Raw genomic sequence first — 22,343 nt, 5'->3', positions numbered from 1 at the left:
CGTTCGAGGATGGCTGGGTGAGGAGAAAAGAAAGAAAAAAAAACGGTTTGGGGGCTGAAAGATTTTCTTGTGGGGTGAAATTTCAGCATATAATCAATATGTAATCACTAAGCGCACACGCTTAACAAGTAATCTGTATTTACTGAGTCTGATTGTGAGGCTATTAGTACTATGTGTTCGTTTAGTGGGGTGGATGTTGTTAAGAAGAACATTTTGTTGTCTTTATAAGTACTCCCTCCATCCCATATTAAATGAGTCACTTAATGTGGGATGGAGTAGTACAGATAGAGATGTTCTAACCTTGTCATGAGTCAAAAAAAAATCAGACCAAATTTATAGAAAATTCTATCAAACCATATACTTATTTGATATTATAAATATTTAATAACTTTTTGTATAAATTTAGTCAAAATTTAAAAAAGTCAAACATCTTATGAAGGACGGAGGGAGTACAGTTACAGAGCAGACGTATTCTTGTTGCAGTGCAAAAGACCCTGACATAGTGACACGACACTCTCCTCTCTCTCTACAGATTATTGCAGTGCCAAAAAAAAAGCCTGCATACGCTTCCATATACGTACTTAATTACTTCGCCACTACCATCATCACCTGATACAAAGCATGCATGCTTGCGCACATTTATTCTCCCGTAGCCTCCACTGTGTATATACGTAGGAGGCGGCGGAATACACAGAGAACCCGCGCACGCTGGGCCAGGAATATAATGTGCAGAGTCGCGGGCTACACCCAGAGCGCCCCTGCATTGCGGAGCAGCGGGACGAGGTTGCCGCTGAGGTGGAGGGACATGACCTTGTCGGTGGAGCCGACGAGCCTGCCGCCGATGAACACCGCGGGCACAGCCGGGTTGCGGCCCAGGAGCCTCACCAGGGCCTTGTCCATCTCCTTCCCTCTCGGGTCCTCGTCCAGCTCCACCACCGTCGGGTTCACCCCGAGCTCCCGGAACAGCCGCATCACCGAGTGGCACATGCAGCAGGAGCTCATGCTGAAGATCACCACCGCCCGCTGCCCCGCCAACTTCGTCACCCGGTCCATCTCCAAAGATCTAATGCTACTGCAAGTGAAGCTTAGCTTAGTAGTAGTGAGTACTAGCTAGACCCTGCTTGTTGCTTGTGTAGAATGCTCTGATTAGTTGTGCTTGCTTGCTTAGGATTGGGCATTGGGGGGCTTGCTTATATAGGCATGGAAGGGTGCAGTGGCAGGAGGTGAGATCATGCAGCGATCCGACCCCCAAAAGGCGATGCGGGAGGGGGTTTTGGATAACGGGGAAGCCGGCCGCCTGCCTTCTTGCGACACCACCACATACAGGTTTAGTGTGGAGCATCGAATATTTGGATGGGTGGCAATGGCGATGCAGCAACCTGATACCGAAAGGGTCAATTGTTGATAAGGCCCGAAGTCTTCTTACTTTTAGTAGTTCCCTCCTATCCTATTCGACAAGTCAGAAGAGAGAGACTGGGAGAGAAACATAATTGCTTGCTGGTGAGATCATGCATGGTCTTTGTATAGTATTAATTAGTCTATTAGATAGGCAAGATCGGATTTGGATCCCCTGACTTAAAGTCACTGATTTTATGGTCACTGACAGGCCGCCTGCTAGTCCGAGGAAGGGGATCCCACCCCGACAAGATCTGGGAATTCTGTAGAAGGTTCAGGAATGGACTAATGGTAGTTAACCGTTGGAGCTGCCAGGCCGGGTATCACAAGAAACAGACTTGTGATAAAATTTAGAGTCTCAGAATTTAATGGTAATCCATTTCAGAAACAACTTCAGTGATACAACAGTCTTGTTAGCTAGTTCACATTCGGATAAGATTTCCTGGTTCACAACGTCAGCGACGCTGACACGACACTCGCGGCGCGCATGGCGGCCATCCTGGGAATCACATCGTCTTCAGGCCAAGTCAGCGTTGAGAAGAAGCTTGATTCTATACCTAGGGCACCCATGCACAATGAACAGCAATGGCCCTCCCACACTAGCTCTTATCCTCTATGTCTAGAATCTCACCAAAAGCAAAGCTCCTCACACCTCATCAGATATGGAGAGGCATGGGATGCCGCGCTCCGAAGTCGCCTTTCGTAATTTGAATTTTGCTCTTCGTCCTTCCCATAGGGGCCAGAAAGGCCGCATTTTGTATGGATAAGGAGCATCGAAAAGCGGGTAGGGATTCTCCAGGCAAAGTGGGTATCAAGAGATCTTACATGTGGCAGCATCCAACTTGTTACTGAAAAGGAGGGATCCATGTTGAACGCGGGCATATGAGATACTCCTATATTACAGCCAAGTGTGTGTCTACAAATGGCAGGTCTCCATTGTATATCACAGAAATTTTGGGTCTCTTGATGGAAAAACATTCCCTACTTTAGTCAGATCATACCTAAGAAGGGATCCAGATCATCTATTAGGTACAATAATGTTCTTCAACTAGCAGTGCACGGTGGTACTGAATACGAAGTAAGCACATAAAAGATGTAAGGTTCTTAGAAAGTACGGAGTATAGAGTGAAGAGAAAACAGGAGTAGCAAAAGAACCAAGGCCGCACTGTAGCAAAAGCGACAAACGTCTTGCAGTTACAAAAGCCTCGTGCGCCTATTTTATACTTGCAGAAGCAAGACACATTAACATTAGTAACACAAACTTTAGCCTTCTCTGATTAGTCATGTACTAAAGTAGTTTTACGTTAAATTGCCAACAAATTTTAAATTTCATCGCGTGCCTTCTATTTAAGCCATATGCTTTGGCTGATTTCAAACTCAGTTTCCCCTACACAGACGTGAGAAAAGATGTGATGCTTGTACAATCCAAAGTTCCAAATTAACCATGCGACAGCATGGTCCCTCCATATCATGAACGATCTATCGCTGAGTATCACAAATACTGCCAATAGTTTTGGCAGATTCTTACATTGGAATCCGACCTCTAGAATGTCAATTGCTGAATGGCTTGCCCATTAATTACGTGGCTAACTTGCTATCAGTCATACTCACTGACAAGTGGGTATCGCACAAACTAAATTCCTAAATTAGAATATTCTTAGAATTGACCTATAACAAAGTCAAATAAAAAGATGTTGGGAAAAAATTCAGTTGGCGCAGTTTGTTATATTTTATTTTGAGTGCCTACTCATGTCTACCCCCTGCTCTTCGCATCTATCGGGTATGTGGCCAGACCAATGGGTGTCCTTTGAGTGAGTGAAGAGCTAAGGGACAGTTGGCTGGCCTATGCATACTCAGGATAATTTGGAAAGCATATATGCATAGGTCTCATCAAGAACAATTGCAAATGTCACCGAAAAAAAAAACTTGGTATAACTTTGTCTTGACAGGGCCTTTTATTTAAAGGTAGATAACTTTGTCTTGACTGCGGCTGATAATGTGTTGAAATGACCTGAATGATCCTGTAGACCTGTAGAATGGGTATAAGTGCAGAATGTACCATTTTAACTAAAAATAAGTCGTTTAAGAATTGTTTTTGCTGCAAATGATCAATTTTTCACTCTATTAGACAGTGTATGCATGTGACAAAAAAATGAGAGAGATATTTCACGAATTCTTATACACTAACCAGACAGTTTTAACTGAAAAATAAGTTGTTTAATTTCACCAATTCGTATACACTAATTCACATACAGTGATCTATTTCACGATTTCTGAACATATGCACACGCTAATTCACAGATGTACAGTGAGCTAATTCACAAAGTCTTAACACGTTCACACACATGCACACAGTGATTCACATCCACACATATGTACACAGTACTGGGGAAAGGAGGAGGGACTGGCATCAAAGGCAGAGAAGGGTCACCGAGTCGGAGGCCAGAGGATAGCAGCTCGCTGAATCTTAGAGAAAAGCTGATAATTGTAATCAAGGAGAAAGATAGATACTTGGCTAGCGGATATATATGTATCATCATATTTTAGATCAGGCAGGACAGGTGTTAGGTTCAGATCATTTCATCATGCCCGGTAACAACGAATGTCAACACTTCACTTCATATAATCACTACTACAACCTCATCCGTGAACCCCCCTCCAGTGGCTTTTAAAACGGATCAAAAAACACACCGTCACTGGAGGCCTCTCGAGGCATCCACGAGCGCCACCAGTGACGGTGATAATCACCGCCACTACTGCCCCACCACTAGTGGCGGTGAATTTCCATCACCAGTGGCAGTGCTTGTCACCGCCACTGAAAATGGCCATGGAAACCCTAACAACCACCAGTGGCGGCCATAAAAAAGACCCGCCACTGGTAGGCCACCCGATACATGATGGTACTACTCAGTCTCAGTGACCTTCCCTGAACCCCTTAACCACTGTCCGATCATTCGTTTAGAACTCAACCGGAACGGGGAACGCACTGAGCACTGAGTAGTCACCACCGGTAAGTGGGGCGACGGAATCCCTTTTATGCTGGTCGGAACTCATGTAAACTAGCGAGGTGGGACTAAAGAGGGGAAACTGGTGGGAGAGCACCAGTGGCGGGCCTCAGGTTACCCGCCACTGCTGAGCCCTCCAGTGGCGGTTTATTTTTCCGCCCGCCGCTGGAGGTCGCCAGTGGCGGTTTATCCGTACACCCGCCACTGGTGACCTTCCTATATATAAGTACTGTGCGAGCCCGAAGCTGTTCGAACTCTCGCGTCTGTCTTGGACCAGCTGCGGCTCTGCTCCTCACCGGTGGCGAAGCCCCTGCCAAAATTGATGGCGGCAGCTGGAAGGTAGCTCTCCCCCCTTCTCCTCCCTCTTCCTCTCTCTTCTTCCTCCTCCTATTCTTCTCTAATTTGGCAAAATCGCCATTAATGGCGTCTTGTCCGCCGACGGGAAATTCGGCCCCGATCTCTCTGTAGCGGCTCCCCTGGTCTGCCCCCGCTCTATCCGTGGCTCCCCCGCAGCATAGCTCTGCCCTCCCCCCCCCCCCCCCCCCCGGATTGCCCTCTCTATGGCTTTAATTTTGCTCCAATGAGCTCCCTCTCTCTCTAGCTCTCTCTCTCTCTCTCTCTGCAGCTCTCTCTCTAGCTGCTTATGGGGGAGCTTAGCCCCTGGGGGTTAGCCCTAGGGTTAAGCTTAACCTCGGGACCGGTGTACGTGCATGTTCAAACATATTAAATGTGTGTTGACACCGGCCTTCGTGTCGTGTATTTCTTATGTGATGTGATACCGGCCGTCGTGCCGATGTGGGTGGGGGTAATTTTTTTTTGATGTAGGCATCAAATTTTGTAGTGCAAAATGCTATTTTTTTAGCAAAAATCATGCCGAAATTTTTCATTTTTATCGATCAAGCTAATTTGTTTATTTTTAAAAAAAAATTGTGTTGTAACTCGATGGGCCGTGCTTGGATGTACGAGGACAGGTTACGTGTTGAGTGGATAGAGCGGCTGAAGACTTTTGTCTATGCCGGCGTGGAAGATATGCATAGGAAAGGGGGTGATAAGATGTGTTGTCCCTCTGTGAGATGTCGGAACAGCAAGCTGTACGAGCCAGAGGATGACGAGATGCACTTGCTCATGCGGGGATTTGTGTCTGGTTATTCAAGGTGGACTTCTCACGGGGAGGATGGCATTGAAGTCGATGACGGCATTGAGATGGAAAACATGGAGTCTGACGACCAGCCTGGTGAAGAAGCATACCGTGGCAAGGATCCAGTACAGGACGTTCCAACCGGTAGGATGGTTGAAATGCTTGACGATCAGCATCTGCAGAATCAGTTGGATGACCCCGAGGATGAGAGGGTGCCCGTAAGTTCGAGAAGCTGAGGAAGGATGCCGAGACACCGTTATATGAAAATGCCGGCGTGGATAACAGTGTGCTAAAAGTAACGCTCGAGCTTTTGCGTATAAAGGCAAAATACAACATCGTGGACTCGGGATTCACGGAGATTCTGAGTTACCTACGTACGGTACTTCCTCCGGGCAACAAGTTGCCTAAGAGCACGTACGAGGCGAAGAAAGTTACATGCCCCCTCGAGTTAGAGGTCATCAGATACCATGCTTGTCCGCTGGACTGCATCATATATAAGGGCGACTACAAGGACATGCATAGCTGTCCATTATGCAAAACATCCTGATACAGGAAGAAAGACCTCAATCCTGACGGCGGCGAGGAGGAAGAATTGAAGCGTGGTGTGACAGCAAAGACGGTCTGGTATCTCCCGTGTGCACCAGGCTGGAGCGTTGGTTCCAGAACGAGAAGGAGACCAGGTGGTTCATCTACCACGATGCGACTCAGGCGGATATCGATCCTGAGGGCGTGTACCGCAATGATGATGGAGTCCTCAGACACCCCGCAGATGCGGCTCAATGGAGGACTCTGGACGACGAATTCCCCGAGTTCGGCGCAGAGCCCGGGAACATCAGGTTCGGGATGAGTACGGACGGGATCAATCCGTTCGGAAACTTGAGCAGCAAACACAGCACATGGCCGGTGATCCCGTTCATATACAACCCCCCCCCCCCCCCCGTGGCTTGTCATGAAGAGGAAGTACATCCACCTATCAATGCTCATACAGGGCCCTTAGAAGCCTGGAGCTGATCTGAATGTGTATCTGGAGCTGCTGAAGGATGAGCTCAAGGAGCTTTGGGAGAAGGGTCGAAAGGTTTGGGACGCTCATAAGAAGGAGGACTTCACCCTTCGAGCAGCTCTCCTGACATGTGTGCATGACTACCCGGCGAACGAGAACTCATCGTGCCAGTCAACACGTGGGTACAAAGCGTACACAAAGTGCGGGGACGAGACAAAAGTGTTGTTCCTGCCAGAATCAAAAAGATGAAGGACCCATGGAGAGATGATAAGAAAAACTTCAACGAGAGAGAGGCGGCACAAACCGAGGGAACTGACTGGACACGAAGTATACGAAATTGTCAGGGACCTCGAAGTCGTGGCTGGGAAAGCACAGCCGACTGCTGGTCCAGATGGCGGCCTTACGTACAACAGGAGGTCCGTGTTCTGGGACCTGCCTTACTGGAGGTTCTTACAGAGCCGTCACACCATAGACGTCATGCATGTCGAGAAGAACGTGTGCGACAGCCTGTTGGGCTTGATGATGCACCACGCGGACAAGTCAAAAGATGGACCAAAGGCACGGAAGGACCTGCAGTGGATGGGGATAAGGGAGAAGCTGTGGCCGATAGAGGAGGAGGCGCCGCGGGAAAACAAGGATGGTGAACGCATGATATATACGCGATGCAAACCTTGTTACAGTCTGAGCAAAGCCGAGCTGCATAGAATGTGCGAGTGTCTCCATGGCATCAAAGTTCCATCGAACTACTCATCCAGCATCAAGAAACTCGTTGACACGAAGAGCCACAAGCTGGTTGGCATGAAGTCTCATGACTACCACGTGATTCTCACGCAGCTACTTCCGATGCAATAAGAGGCTGCATGGAGCCATGGGTGAGAGAGACGGTCATGAAGCTCTGTGACTTCTTCGACACGATCGGCCAGAAGTCCATCGCGGTGGGCCGTTGCCTGCAACTGAGGGATGCAATGATACAGATATTGTGCGAATGTGAGATGTTCTTTTCCCCAACATTCTTCGACATTATGGTCCATCTGATGGTCCACGTCGCCGATGAGATCTTGTTGTTAGGGCCATCGTTCCTGCACAAGATGTTTGGGCCCGAACGATACAACGGGGTGCTGAAGCGATATGTTCGTAACAGAGGGCGTTCCGAAGGAAGCATCATGGAAGGCTATCATGCAGAAGAGTGGTTGAGTTCTGCACTGATTGGTTGGCGAACAGCAAACCCATAGGGGTCCCTGAATCACGACATAAGGGGAAGCTAGAAGGTGAAGGTGGGCTTGCCCGAAAGGATCTTGATGTGCATGCCCGACAAAGAATGGACGACTTTATAAGAGCACACACAATGGTGTTGCGACTCATGCCAGAGGTCGAGCTGTTCATCGACATGCACATCGAAGAACTTCGAAACCTCAACCCTAACAGAAATGATGATTGGATCCAGCGAAAACACAATTCTACATTCGCCATGTGGCTCAAGGATCTTTGGTATTCGAGGGCTGCGGCGAATGAAGATGAGAAGATTGTTCAGAAGTTGTCACGGCTTCCCGACCGCAACGTCATGACATACCAGTCGTACGCAATGAATGGGTATACATACTACACCAAGGCTCAAAACTGTAAGAGTATGTACCAAAACAACGGTATAGTGCTCGTAGCTGAGACGGGGACCGACAGCGAAGGCCAGACTGAAGCATACTACGGCGTGGTCGAAGAGATCTGGGAGCTTGACTACACCTTCACCACCATCGCCATGTTTCGCATCAGATGGGCACGCGATGTCAGGCATGAAGATCATAGCTTCACAACAATGATTCTGCCAAAAGAGGTTCCCCGTCATCAGGTGAACGTCAAAAGAATCTCGGCACTGCTGAACCATGGCAGTTTGCTTTCAAATGCAAACAAGTTTTCTTCATAGAAGACCCGATAGCGAAAAACCGCGTAGTCGTGAGGAGAGGTAAAAGGAGCATTGTTGGGGTCGACGAAGTAACTTCACAACAAGACTATGAAGGTTTCCCCGATCCCACGACCAGACAAGAAGAAGAGGTGGCAAGACGGACGATCCAGTCAAGAAAGAAGTCAAAATTACCCACACAAGACGGGGCCTACACCAGAAGCAGCCACGATGAGGTCCAAACGTATAAGAGGAAAGAGAAGACAACAAAGAAGAAAGACAAGATTGTCCAATAGTTCACTATTTGTGTGATTTTGATCAATTATGCTCGTTGATGATTTTCAATATAATTTGAATTCTAACGAGGTTCGAATCTTAACTTGTTCAAATTTGAAAATAAATGTCATAAATTTGTTCGCAATATTTTTCTATTGTGAATGCATATTTTATTTGCTTGTTTCGATTTCGAAAATTATTAAGAGATATGGATTTTTTTTAAAATCTTATTACATGTTATTTTCATTATAAAGGAGAAAAAAAGTTTTTAAGCCCGCCCGGGTCATCTGAGCGTTTCGGGTTCGGGCCCAGCCAGGCGAACCCGGGAGCAGCCTACTACCTACTAGGCCAGAGCAGACCTGGGCCCATGGGGCTGTAATCCGAGCACACAAAGAACAGTACAAGTACCGGGCCCACGGGCCAGGCGAGGAGCACAGGAGACAGGCGAGAGGAATATTCGGAAGCTGATGAGAGAAGAGAGGAAAGCCTTATATGCTGGTCGAATCGCTTGTAAACTAGCGAGGTGGGACTAAACTCCCACCTCGCCTCGCGTGGCAGCCCGCAGAAGGCCACCAGTGGCGGTGATTTCCTGAAACCCGCCACTGGAAGGGGTACCAGTGGCGGTGATTACAGGAAAACCTGCCACCGGAAGTGGGCACCAGTGGCGGTGATTTCCCTGAAACCCGCCACTGGTGAATGCTACAGGACTGATGGATTTCCCAAATCTGGTCCAACTCACCAGTGGCGGTGAGTTGTATGAAACCCGCCACTGATAATGATTTCAGAATGCACTATTGCAATCCTATTATATTCTCTGTGTTCCCAAAAAATATAGCAGTTATACTTTTGGGTGTATAGTAATATTGTTTGTTCCCAATGCAAGTTTCAGACCTTAATTCATAGTATTTCATACAAAGTTATGTGATTATGTGTGGCTTTGGTGCTAATTTAATTCCATAAAATTCAATTTTCATCAAAGTGACCTGAAACTTGGCATGGGAACACCTCTCAGTCTAATGAAGCCACATGGAAAAAATCAAGCCCAAAGTTGTTATAATGTTACAATTTGGATGTTGGCTTAGAAAGAATCAGAGATATCTTACCTAGATGATCCCAATATGGTATTCTTATGGGCTTCATTTGGAATTTTGACACCAAACTTCATATCCAAGCATATTGTTGTGTGAGAACCCTCCATGCCAAATATTAGACCATTCTGAGCAATTTTGTAATTTATAACAATTTTTAACCACAGTAAACACTACAAAAGCATAAATATTTCATTTTCAGCAATGTATTTAGCATTGAGATCTTTAGTGAGACAAGAAATAATTATTATACACTTTACAGTACAGGTGCCATAATTTTCAAAGAGACACAGAATATAATAAGAATATAATACTAGAGCCAAAATATTAACCAGTGGCGGGTATATACAATATCACCGCCACTGGTGCATGGAACAGGCATGTGGTGAACCCTCACTGCTGTTCCAATTACCAGTGGCGGGATTTTCATATGCCCGCCACTGGTGGGTCACCAATGGCAGGTATCCGGAAATACCCGCCACCGGTGGTCTTCTGTACCAATAACCCTAGGAAGGGTCGCGAGTGGGGGGTATCCACGAAATACCCGCCGCTGGTGATGTTCCCTGTATATATTACTGGGCGAGACTTTGCGAAAATTTCGTATTCGAGACGCGCGTCTTTCCCAGACCAGCAGCGCTCACTCCAAACCCTACGGCGAAACCCTGCCCGACTCCGCTGCCGCCGCCGCCCTTCCCCGCGCCGCCGTCGCAAACCCTAGCCGCCGCCATGTCTTTGAAGGACCCTAGCGGGGGGTCGCAACGGACGACGAGGAGCGGGAAGCCCGTCGCCCGGCAGGCCCCGCCGCCGGCCGCCGGATCCGGATCCGGCCGCCCCACCTTGCCGCCGCCCGGCCCGCATCGCCGGGGGCGCGGCCGGGCCGCCTCGACGCCGCCGCCGCCTCCATCGGCCGCCCCAGCCCCGGCCCTGTCCCCGGCCCCGGTGCCGGCCACCCCGGCCCCGACCCCGGCCGTCGACGCCGCCGCCGTCATTGCCACTGCCGAGGTAAGTTTTTTTTTATCTTAGGGATTGAATCTTATGTTTAATTTGAATCTTAGGGTTAATTTGCTGTTTAGGGTTGCTGTTCATTTGAATCTTAGGGTTAATTTGAATCTTAGGGTTAATTTGCTGTTAGTTTAGTTAATTGATTAATTTTTTGTTATATAACTTATAAGTGGTTATTTCTGTTCACTTATTAATATATGTTGCTGCTAGTTAGGTTAACTTGCTGGTGCTTAAGCTTATTTGATAAATATGTTGTTGTTGGTGTTGTCATTGGTGCATGTGATCCCGACCATCGTATCGATTGATATGAGGAATGTGGGCCCGGCCATCGTGCCGGGTCGTTGAGAAGGGTCCGGCCATCGTGCCGAGTGCATATATGTGGGTGGGAGTTTTTTTATGTAGGTATAAAATTCGAGTAAACTCATTTGTTCTTTTACAGCAATGGTCATGCCGAAATTTTCTTGTTTTCCAGCATAGGTCATGCCGAATTTTTCCCTTTTTTTAAATTACTTTTATAAGTGTTGGATAGGAACCTCAGGCTCGCGTTGAAGAGGTGCCTGAGCAGTCGCCGGTTGTGGAGGGAGAAGTCGAAGAAGAAGCGGGGGCATCTTCCTCAGGCTCGGAAATTGCCATGAGCGATGGCTTCGAGCACGGCGAAGAAGGAGCCGAGGAGCAGCTCTTCCTTGAAGGAGCCGAGGAGCAGCTGCTCTTTGAAGGAGCAGCTAACGAGGAAGAAGCCCAGGGTGCGACGTCTCAAGCTACGGAGTCGACTACTCAGTCGAACTCCAAGCGAGGGGCGAACAAGGTGCCGACGGAGTCGTGGGTTGTCACCAAGCTAAATAAAGAAAGCTACCCGGAGGAACCGGTGGAGGCTTGCAGAAAGATTCTCGAACACATCCAACGCCATCGTACGCGTATGCGCTCGGATCTATCAAAGATGGAGTGACGTTCCGGAAGATGTGAAGCGGGACTGTTACGAGGCAGCATGGAAGCGGTTCGTGCCTGCCAATGATGCGATCAGGAGACGGTTGGAGTGGCGGATGCACCAAGTCATGAGGAAGGGCTAGAGCACGTGGCAATATAACTGCAGGAAGCTCATCGGCAAAGATTGGAAGACAGTGGTTAACAAGCACTAGAAGGGGATCTCGGAGGAGGACTGGGAGAGGTTCAAGCTGTGGGTCAGGTCAGATGAATTCAAGGCCAGCCAAAAATGGTACGAGGAGCTTCGTGAGAAAAGGACCTTCGACCACCGCCTCAGCAGTCGTGGACGCCCCGGAATGGAGAAGGTGTGGGCGAAGGAGGACACCGCATTGGCCCAAGCCGGTATACAGCCGAGGGTCCCAACTTTGCTTCGCGGTGAGCGCTCCAGCAAATGGTTGCGGTCGTCCATGACCGCAAATCAGTGGGCGGGCCTGGAGCCTATGTCAGAGAAGCAAGAGGCTGCACTCGTAAGGCCTCATCCTAACATCTTCTTTTATCGGTTGGGCTTCTTATACTCACATATAAGATTAACACCGAGCATGTTGTTTTTTGTATACAGGGTGCAATGGCAGAGTGGGAGTCGGATGGCTCCCACTCGTCTATCAACCAACAGTGGAATGATGCCATCAGCTACGCTCTGCAACAAAATGAGCACGAGGGCCATATGCAAGGTGTCGGTTTCGGGCCCTTTTGCAGGCAGATGGCGAAAGAGCAAGGTTCCTGCAAACGCAGAAGGGCGTCCAGCAAAGAACAGAGCTCGGAGGAATTAGATGAGAAGATCCGTGTGTTGGCGAGGGAGGAGCTCAGGAATCTCATGTGGCATGCAAGAGACCAGCGTGACGTCGACAACTTCATTGATCACGGTGTTTTCCCGCCGGCGCCCATCCAACCAACCCCACCCACACCGGATCCGTCTCCACTACCCAATAAGAGCACCTCATGCTCTGGCACCGAGTGCCAGCTTGACCCGCTTGGGCCACCCGACCAGAACCTCACGGTAAGCGTCTTCCCGCGCTACGAAAAATATTGAAATACCACTATCATGCTCCAATCTATTAATGATGTTGCCATGTTTGTCATGCGCAGAAGGGCGTCAAATGCCGGCTACACGTGCCGACGGTGGGGAATCCTCTGGGCGCGCGCGGGTTGCTGATGCCGCGTACGGTCGTGGTGCACCACGTGACCCTGCGAGACAACATGGTCAGGGTGCAGGTGGACTCCGTGCTCAAGGGCTTCGAGGACGAACCGGTCCTTATCCTCCACACGAAGAGGCGACGACCCTAAGGGATTGCGTCAACTCCTACCTCATTTGGCCTAGGAGGTTGGGGGTCCTCGCTATGGAGCCTTCCATCTCCATCTCCGTTGCCCCGCCTCGGTCCGTCTCCACCCGCCCGGCACCTGACGTCTCCATCGCCGCTTGGCGCCTCACCCGATCCTTTGGACTACGATCCCGCGGAATGAGACTTCTCACCTGCGGCGGAGTGCAGCGACGACAATGCAGGCCAAAATCCTTCCTCGCCGGCCAAACCCGAAGCCCCGAAGCCATCCGCACCAAGACCCGTCCCTCGGAGGGCCGCAGCACAATCAGCCCCGTTGGAGCCCCGTCCAAGTGCCCCATCTGGGATGCAGGTCCCCCATAAACCGGACAGTTCCGATTTCCTGAGACGCGGGAAAAACAAGAGGGGAACAGGCGGCAAGGCAAGCAAGGGCTCCTCCAAGGAGGGGAAAGAGTCGTCTTCTACGGGAAGAAAACCAAAGACCGCGCCACAGATAGAAGGAATTTGGAAAGATCGACCAAACATTTTGAAGATGCCCACCCACCCCTGTGTTGGAGATAGATTGCCTGATGGATCTTATTTCGTGGACAGGCGATTCTCCCAATTTTTGTTGTTCCACCCCGACAACCGATGGTGTCCCAGGATGACCTGTATCGCCTGCCACGGGAGATGCAAGAGCTCCATGAAAAGTACATGAATGTGGCATCATCAGGCGCAGACCTAACAAATCTGGAAATTAGGGTTCGAGTGCCAAAGCATTATGGCTTCTTCGACTCCAATACGGGGGAAATCCAGAGAGAAAACGACGTTACCTTCGGCATTGACTTCCTCGACTTGTTTCACCTCTTCAACCGCAAGTGCCTCGATAACGCCATATTAAGACTGTGGTGTGTACACCACATGAGGGAGGCCTATAGGGTGAAGCAATATGGGATGGCCGTCGCCGACCCCCTTCTCTTCAACGCCACTTTGCTTGGTCCAGACCTATCGCGACGCGGTGAAATGGTACACGATGCCAAGCTTCAGCCGCAATCGTGACGCTCCCCTGCGAGCAACAGCCTGAAGGATCCGTCTACTGTGGTTACTACTGCGCGCACACTATTCAACAGATGATCAACGACTTCCAACCGAAGGGGAAGAAGACCTTCGAAGAAGTGAGGAATTGGTTTCTGGCCAACGCCGAGTTAGGGCACAACTCAGAAATTCTCGTGTACGAGATCCAGAAGGACATCGGCGAAATCCTCAACAAGGAGGTCTTCAAATCGAGCGGGGATTACTACAGCGGCGGGATTGTCGCCAAAAGTGGCTAAATTGTGTGGAACACTTCTATTTGTGGCTCATCTTTCAAACACTCTGTATACATGCATGTGACTTGAATGTTTAACTCGTGTGGAACTTTGTAATATATTTGCCACTATTCTCTTTCTTTAGTGTTGTACACTGTGCTGCTGTATTCCTGCTATGTGTTGTATTTCTGCTATTTCTGTATTATGGAATATTTTATTTTTATAATAATTCATTTATTTTTTTCGGGAAAAAACAGTACCAGTGGCGGTTATACACCACCGCCACTGGAAGGTTCCAGTGGCGGTGGCCAAACACCGCCACTGGAAATTTCCAGTGGCGGGTAATTTGCCCGCCACTGATGTACTCCACGCACTTTTCGGGTGGTGCCGGAAGGATTTACAGCGGCAGTTTGTAGGTCTTCGGTGGCGGGTATTTTACCCGCCATTGGTGATCTCGGTGTAGCAGTGGCGGGTATTTTACCCCCCACCGGTGCTAAAACCTCCAGTGACGCAGAATTGGTGGCGGGCGTGATCACCGCCACCAACCCCATTTTTTAATCGCCACTGGAGGGGTTTTCTGGAGTAGCGAAGCTCACATTTCCGTAGAAATGCATGGCTACACAAAGCACATCTTCACGTTAAGGAATTTTTCTGTTCACCTAAGCTAACTCTACCTGCAAGTGTCCATTCATATATTCAAGTGTTAATTAAAACAACTATAAAGCATATGTTTGACCTGAGGACCACTTAGAAACCATTCCTGAATCCTGATAGCATATGATTGATGTGGTTATTTCTGTGAAAAGAAATCACTTGTTGGCATGCATGTCTGGTTAGGTATACATACAAGAGATAAACTGAATGTTATTGTTTTTAAGATCTGCAATAAGCAGAATTGTAGTTATTCTCCTGCATATCTCTGAAAAATACAAGGACGTACTCCTGAAAGTTCAGAATTGTTGTGGTGTTGCTCTCTACATGAATGCCTTATTTGCTTGGAAAACACATGACATTAAGGAGTGTATAGCTTAAACATGCTATCTTTGAAGAGCACCATTAGCGTCCCCTGAACATTAGTTTTCAGAGAAGTAGCAGTATATATGTAATTGAGCTAGTAAACCATTAGAAATCAGTAGGCACATGTGCAATGATTCTAATAAGAAGTCAGTATGGGAACTATCTAGCTCAATTTTTCTCTCTTAGCAATTCTCTCCTAGTCATAAAGTATGGAGTTGGTTGTCCTCCTTCTCAGCCATTCTTTTCTCGCCCCTAAGAAGTCGGACCATGGATTCCCACAGGATGGAGTAGCAAACGATAACACTCCCTTCCTCCAATCTCTTTTTTTTTTGCCGAACCTCGACAAGAGGGCAGGGGGTTCCTGCAGTGCATTAAAGAAGAATAGAATGGCTCCGTTTATAAGGAAAACCGAACTAAAAACCGAACAACGTGACCGACCTGGCCACCCACGCACACTCAACACACACTGCAGAAAGAAGAATACCGCCGAGGTTGTACGTAGATGTCATCGTCATCACACAAACACTCTTCTGAGCTGGCGACTCCGATTTCCCCCACAAACGGCCAAGAACGGGGACTCTACCTCTGCAGGCATGCAAGCACGCGCCGGCCCATGCCAAACAACCGGTCACCGTCGCTAGCGAACAAAAGACGCCGATTCTGATGGCAAGCTTCGGAGGGGTAAAAAGCAGGCTTGCGCCGAACACCCCAGAGAACGGACCACTCCTCCACCGAGTCAACGTCATCACACAACACTCCACTGAGCTGGCGACTCCGACTTCCCAACGGCGAGGCAAAACCAACTCTGGAAAGCCAACGGACATGTCTGAGGACCGACTACCAATCGCCGCAGCCCAACCTCAGCACAACACACCGTCGTCGCTGCCACACAAGCCGCTAACGGACACAACGTAGACAGGCAGCCCACAAACCACTAGACCCACAGTAGATGCGAACTCCAAAAGCGATGCCCCCAAGGAGGAAAGCGGCGCCGAGAGCGTCACCATCGCTCAATCCAACTGGATCTCAGGTTTCCCTTGGAGCTCGATCAGAAGGAGAGAAAAGTAAGGCCGAAACAACGATGCCTTCAAGAAGGTAACGACGCCCACGGGCGACGCCATCGTTGGCCCCAACCAAGGCTAGAGCACGTCTTTCACCAAGGCCACGCCATTCACTCCTCAAACACGCGGACAGCCAACCTGCAACGACAACCAACGCTACACACACCCACGAAGGAGTGGCGCCAGAAGCACGGGGAGCCTGCCGACCGCCGCCGACCACCAAAAACGCCGCACTGCCACCGCCTCCACAACCACACTCCAGAACCGGCTGGAGCCGACCCAAAGGCGGCTGCAGGGTAGCAGCAGCGCCGCTCTAGCCTTGCCATCTGCCGCCGGGCCACGAAGCCGCCCGAAAAGCCGCCCCGCAGCCAGCTACCTCGAGCGCCAGATCCCCGCGTCGCCCACCACCGCCAGACCTTCGGCCCCGGATCTGGCGACCCCGAGCGCAGATCCGCAGAGAACGGGGCAGCCAGCGCCCGCCCTGTCCGCGGCCCGCCAGGCCCGCCCCACCACAGCGGCAGCCCCCGGCTCCAACGCCGGACCCGCGCGGCCGCCAAACGCGCCGCCCCGCGCCGGAACCGCCCTGCACCGGCCCCGCCCAGCCGCCGCCCCGTGCAGAACCACCGCCTCCACGTGCAAAGGGGAAGAAAGCCGCCCCGCCGCCACCTTCCCTGGGCGTGCCCGGCTTCGCCGGCACCCCTCCAGCGGCGGCGATGCGAGGGAAGGAGATGGGGGAGGGCTAGGGCCGGCAGCGCCTAGGGTTCCCCCGGGTCGCCAGAGGAGGGCGACGCGGGGGTCGGCAAGCGCAACCTTTTCCCTCCAATCTCTTCATAATGGTGTTGGCCCATAATCTAACTATCAAGTTGTTGTTAACCATAATTTTATTCGGTCACTAAAAGCATAGGCACAGTCGCTAGGTAACTAATCCAGGGTTTCCAGTATCCAAAATTCGGATCTTATCCTAATCAGCTAGGTAGCTGAGGAACCAATAGGATCAATAAGAGTGCACATACATGCGAGCACATAATGGTTTCTAATAAGACATCACAGACAACCCCACGGGGCACCACAACTCTGTGATCGTCGTTGGAGCACATCCAAACCAGTGGTCATATAGAAACTGGGGAGCTCCAACTCTGAGCACTAGAATTGATGGTTGGATGACATCTCAGTCAAGAAGGCAACAGAATGAAGAGAAATGGACCCAGGCTGAGAGAAAGAGAGAGTTCGAGTCACAAATCATAGCACTGTTGGTCTGTTGGAACCAACTATCTTAATTAGTTATCTGTAAATGAAAACAAACCAACAAACGCAATATCTAGAACTATAACAAAAGAAGTCATTTTGGAGATTCATAGATCTGTTACCTGATATGTACTTCAGTTATGCTCTACTTAGTAGCACACAAGATCTGAAACTTAAAATCATCGATGAATCTGAATTCTGTTTGTATAAATTTTGCTTGGAGAAGTTTGCATAGAAACCTTGCTTTTCTTTAGTATTGTGTGAAATGCTGCTAAGGAAGCCTGAACTGAACTAGTCATCGATACTTATGTATACCAACCAAGTAGATTGTAGCTCATGCATCTGCATCATGTTTTCTATGTCATTTTTGGTGGTCTTTCTTATTTGGATGCATTCACTCTTTCTAGTTTGAATCTACCTTGGGATTCTTATCGTCTTAATTAGATCTTGGTGTTTTGCGTGATCTTTTGAGTATCTCAGCCTAGTTCAGTTCTTGTTCATATTTGGTTATGTTTATAAACTTATTTGCAATATATTCTATTGGTATCACTTGCATCAAAAGGAAAATATATCTTCTACATAATATGACATGTATCTTGTTGATCGACTGATGGACTAGGCAGTGAACTATTATGGTTCGTAGTTTGAATCCTGTGCGGAGGTTGTCAAGCCTGGCTTCCAAGCCATTCGAAGTTGGTTTTGCCTACAAAGGATATCGCCATAAGGGTTTAATCAACCATTTCTTGCTCGTGCTCAAGCTTGTGTTGGAGCGCTGTAGTGACCGCGTTGACCACATGACCCTGTATGGTCGGGGCTAACTGAAGTAATGCCATCTAAATCCATATCTCCCTGGGAGCGATTAGGGTGTAAATGGGAATTATATTTCGCCACACAAGTTACGGCCAAACGATTCCCCTTTTTGGAAGGGCCTAATGCAGGTTAAAGATGAATTCTTTAACAAAGGCACCTTTATTTTAGGGGATGGTTGTGGTACTCGGTTTTGGGAAGATACTTGGTTGGGGGATAACCCGCTTGCGCTTCAATACCCATCATTATGCATTGTGCAACGGAAAGATGTTCTTGTTGCCGATGTTTTATCGACAGTACCCCTGAACGTCGAGTACAAACGACTACTAACTGGCAATAAGTGGACATCTTGGTTGCAATTAGTCCAGCGATTAATGATGGTTAGCCTCTCCACCGCACCGGACAGATTTTGGTGGAAGCTAACCCCCACCGGGGTTTTCTCGGTTAAATCTATGTATAGAGATATAATGAATATGGGTTCCTTGCGTAATTCTCTTTGAAAATTAAAAATCCCCATCAAAGTTAAGATTTTTATGTGGTTTATTGAGCTTACGAAAGATAATCTAGCCAAAAGAAACTGGACGGGATGTATGAATTGTTGTTTTTGTGAGGTCGAGGAGTCCATTCATCATTTATTCATGTTTTGTCCTTATGCCCAACTTGTGTGGCGAATTATATTTTTTACTTTTAATTTGTCACTCCCTACCAATATTTCTTATATGTTTGGAAACTGGTTAAATGGGATTGACAAAAAGACTAAGGCTCACATTCGGGTGAGAGTGTCTGTTGTTTGTTGGACTATTTGGATTTGCCGTAATGATATTATTTTTAACCGGTCCAGAGCTATTCACTTTTTGCTGGTTATCTTCGGGGGCACCGCCTTAATCCGCCTTTGGTCACTCCTCCTCCCCTATGGACAAGAGGGAGCTTTCGGCTTCTAGGTGCACACGGCTAGAGACGGGCGCTTGGGATATCTCCAACCTGGCTGGCCGGCGGCCTATTGCTAGATTGCAAGATGCATAGAAATTTTCTTCGGGATCTTTGCTCTATTTAGCTTAATTTTATATCAACTTTGTGCGATACATGATTTGTGTACTGAGATGATATAACTTTGCAATAAATTGGTTGTGTGCATCATTTCGATGTAGAGGCCAGGAAGAAACCCCCCCCCCTTTCGAAAAAACAACTGCGATAGAATTGATGACATGGGATGATAGATGAGACGGGTGGAAAGGCTCTGTGTCCACAAGAAGGTGTGGATGGGGTTCGCTAGCTCGAGCGCATGACCGTGAGTGTCCATGCCTAAAGTAACGCACCACTACAGAGTGTGTTGAGTTGTGGCTTGTGAGTCCTTATTCCAGGTAGGAACTACGAATGTGATGGGAATATAAAGGAGTCCATTGGGATTCTAGCAGCCCGTGAGCCAAGAAGATCATGATTTCTAAAACTAAACTCATTTCTTTCCTCCGAAATGGAAAAATCATTGCTTATTTGGGGATCATGGGTCCTACACTCCTAGATAGTGTTTGGTTGAGGTCATGAAGTGGAATGTAATGGAATGGTTCCAAAAAATGAGATGGTTCTCGTGTTTGGTCATATAATGTAGAAAACTGGAAGGGAACCATTTGATTCCTGAAAGGGAATATTCCCTAATATGCCTAATCATCCCATTCCTCAAAAAAGTAGGAATCATTTGGTGTACAGAAAAGTAGAACAATTACATTCCATTCCATTCTTATAAGAACAAAACCGTTCGATGTATTAGGATGTTATCCACCTGAACGATGAGCTAGCTTAAGGTTCCATTTCATATGGTAATAATGGTCCTCTGCTTGGAGCATTTGGAAAACCAGAAACGATTTCATTTTTAATCAAATTCAGCCAAGCTCTTAATGCAGAAGGCTTTTCAAGGAGGAATTGAACCTGATTTTCCATAGGTCCAAGAGAAAGAATTATGATAGCTTTGAGACATGGATCAACTCTTTTAGATAGGTTTTTTATTTTCATTTTGGGTGTTTTCACACCATTGTACAATTCTCTTTTATTTGCAATATATGGTGGTAGGTGTTTAACCTACTGTCCTTTTCCCTAAATAAATAAAAAACCATTCTGTTCCATTCCACGTCGCTCTGCAACCAAATACTACCAGTAGATGATAGTGCATCCAACCACCATTTGCTATTCTAAACTTGTTGAGTAGCTTTTGTACTCATCTGTATAAAACCTCCTTTGTTAGGTGCTAATACTTGAGATGTAAAAGAGGTTCCAAGATTCCTAAGATTGAGACAAGGTACACCGTTGAAGAACGTGGGAGGCGCACTTGGGGAATTCCATCATCGAAGTATCCAGTGAGTCTGGAATCATATTGGCGTTGACTAATGTAAATGTTGTAAGAGTTATGTTTTATTTTACTTGTAAAGATAATTCTATTTTTTTCATTTAGTCCGCTCCAATTGTTCATGTTGTACTATGGTGATATATTACTCGTAAACTTCACTTCATTTGTAAAATATTGAAGATCTGTGTGCTGTTGGTTTATTTTTTATTTTTTGTATTAATTAGTTGCATGTTGGACGGCATGTTAGACATCATTGGTGGAGCTAGCCGATCCATGGAGCCTGGATATGCCACTCTTTCTAAACTGAAATTTGCCCATAGTAATTTGCTAATCTAATCATCTTGCTTACTGTTGTTAAGAAAGGTTTAATTAGAGGAGCCTGGGTAATTGCCCGGGGTGGCCGGCGCTGGCACCCCAAATACAGTAATGTACATGGAGTTGAATGTTTGGTCTACCGCTCTTCCATTCCTCCTCGGACGAAAGATCCCGGGTTCCACGTCGACTTCTACGCTATGCAGGACAACATGCGATTTGGGGCGAGTTTGCTTAGCCTCACGTCCATACCTTGCATCGCAGCATGGGTGCACCAGCTGGGCTGCAGGCTCTGAGCATGAAATCTCGAGCTCCAGCCCAATGTTTGGTTCTTAGACCTCAGCCAATGGTGCAGCAGTCGAGGACTAGCAGCGCCGACCAGGGGAGGAAGGTCTTCGGCATGCGGGGGAGGGCAGGAGGGTCGTCGGCAAGGGAGACCACCACCTGGTGGCCGCCACCGGCCGGATTTGGATAGCAACGCGGCGGGATTCAAAAATGAGCGAAGCCGGCAGCGGGATTAGGAGGAGCATGGTGGGAGCAAGATTCGGGAGAGAGCGGCAGGATTTGGGCATGCAACAGCAGCCGCCGGCGGGAGTCGGGAGAGGAGCAGGCGGCGGCCGGGATTCAGGTCCAGTGTAGCAGGCGGTGGAGGGGCGGCGCCGGAGGGAGTTGCGGGGGTGGTGGCGGTGGAGAGGGTGGCGAATGGGGGGCAGTTCCTCGGGAGAGAGATGCGGGATCAAGAGAGACGAGAGAGAGAAAGGGCGACGGTAGAGCATGTATCCAAAAAACGCCCGATTCGCGCGTATGGATGGCGCCCGCCGGGTTCGGGGCCAGGTACGGACATACCAGACCTGAACCCGACCACCCGCCCTGCAACCGCGATCCGGACCCAGACCCGGTATCGGATCTAAGAATCTACCAGACCTGGACCCGATACGGGTCTCAGGGACCCACGGGTATACCTGACTTGAACGAGTCAGGTACAGTGCCGTGACCAATGACATGTGAGTCCAGGTAAAATAACCGGGTCTCCGGGTTTACGAGTTCAGGTTTGGCACTACTAGACCCGGACCCGACAGACCCGATGGGTCCAACATTTTACTAACCCGCGGGTCTAACTTTTTACCAAACCCACATGCTTATCGGGTCTAGATCCGTCGGTTTTGCGGCTCTCGGGTGCTAGTGCCATCCATAGTCGCGGGTAGCTCCGGTGCAGACTGA

The 22,343-nt window shown here is 48.6% G+C and overlaps 1 protein-coding gene across 1 annotated transcript; it reads right to left on the bottom strand.

Annotated features, from left to right (window-relative positions):
* Nucleotides 1-412: 412 nt before the first annotated feature.
* Nucleotides 413-1,188, bottom strand: LOC100836447 (glutaredoxin-C1). Its single transcript, XM_003567640.4, has one exon. It carries the CDS (start codon nt 1,051-1,053, stop codon nt 742-744), a length of 312 nt encoding a protein of 103 aa, XP_003567688.1. The 5' UTR covers nt 1,054-1,188; the 3' UTR covers nt 413-741.
* Nucleotides 1,189-22,343: the final 21,155 nt, after the last annotated feature.

The sequence above is a fragment of the Brachypodium distachyon genome, chromosome 2, assembly GCF_000005505.3.
Source record: "Brachypodium distachyon strain Bd21 chromosome 2, Brachypodium_distachyon_v3.0, whole genome shotgun sequence".
Lineage (NCBI taxonomy): Eukaryota > Viridiplantae > Streptophyta > Magnoliopsida > Poales > Poaceae > Brachypodium > Brachypodium distachyon.
The sequence above is the reverse complement of the archived record's forward strand: the minus strand, read 5'-3'. Positions and strand labels throughout refer to the sequence as shown.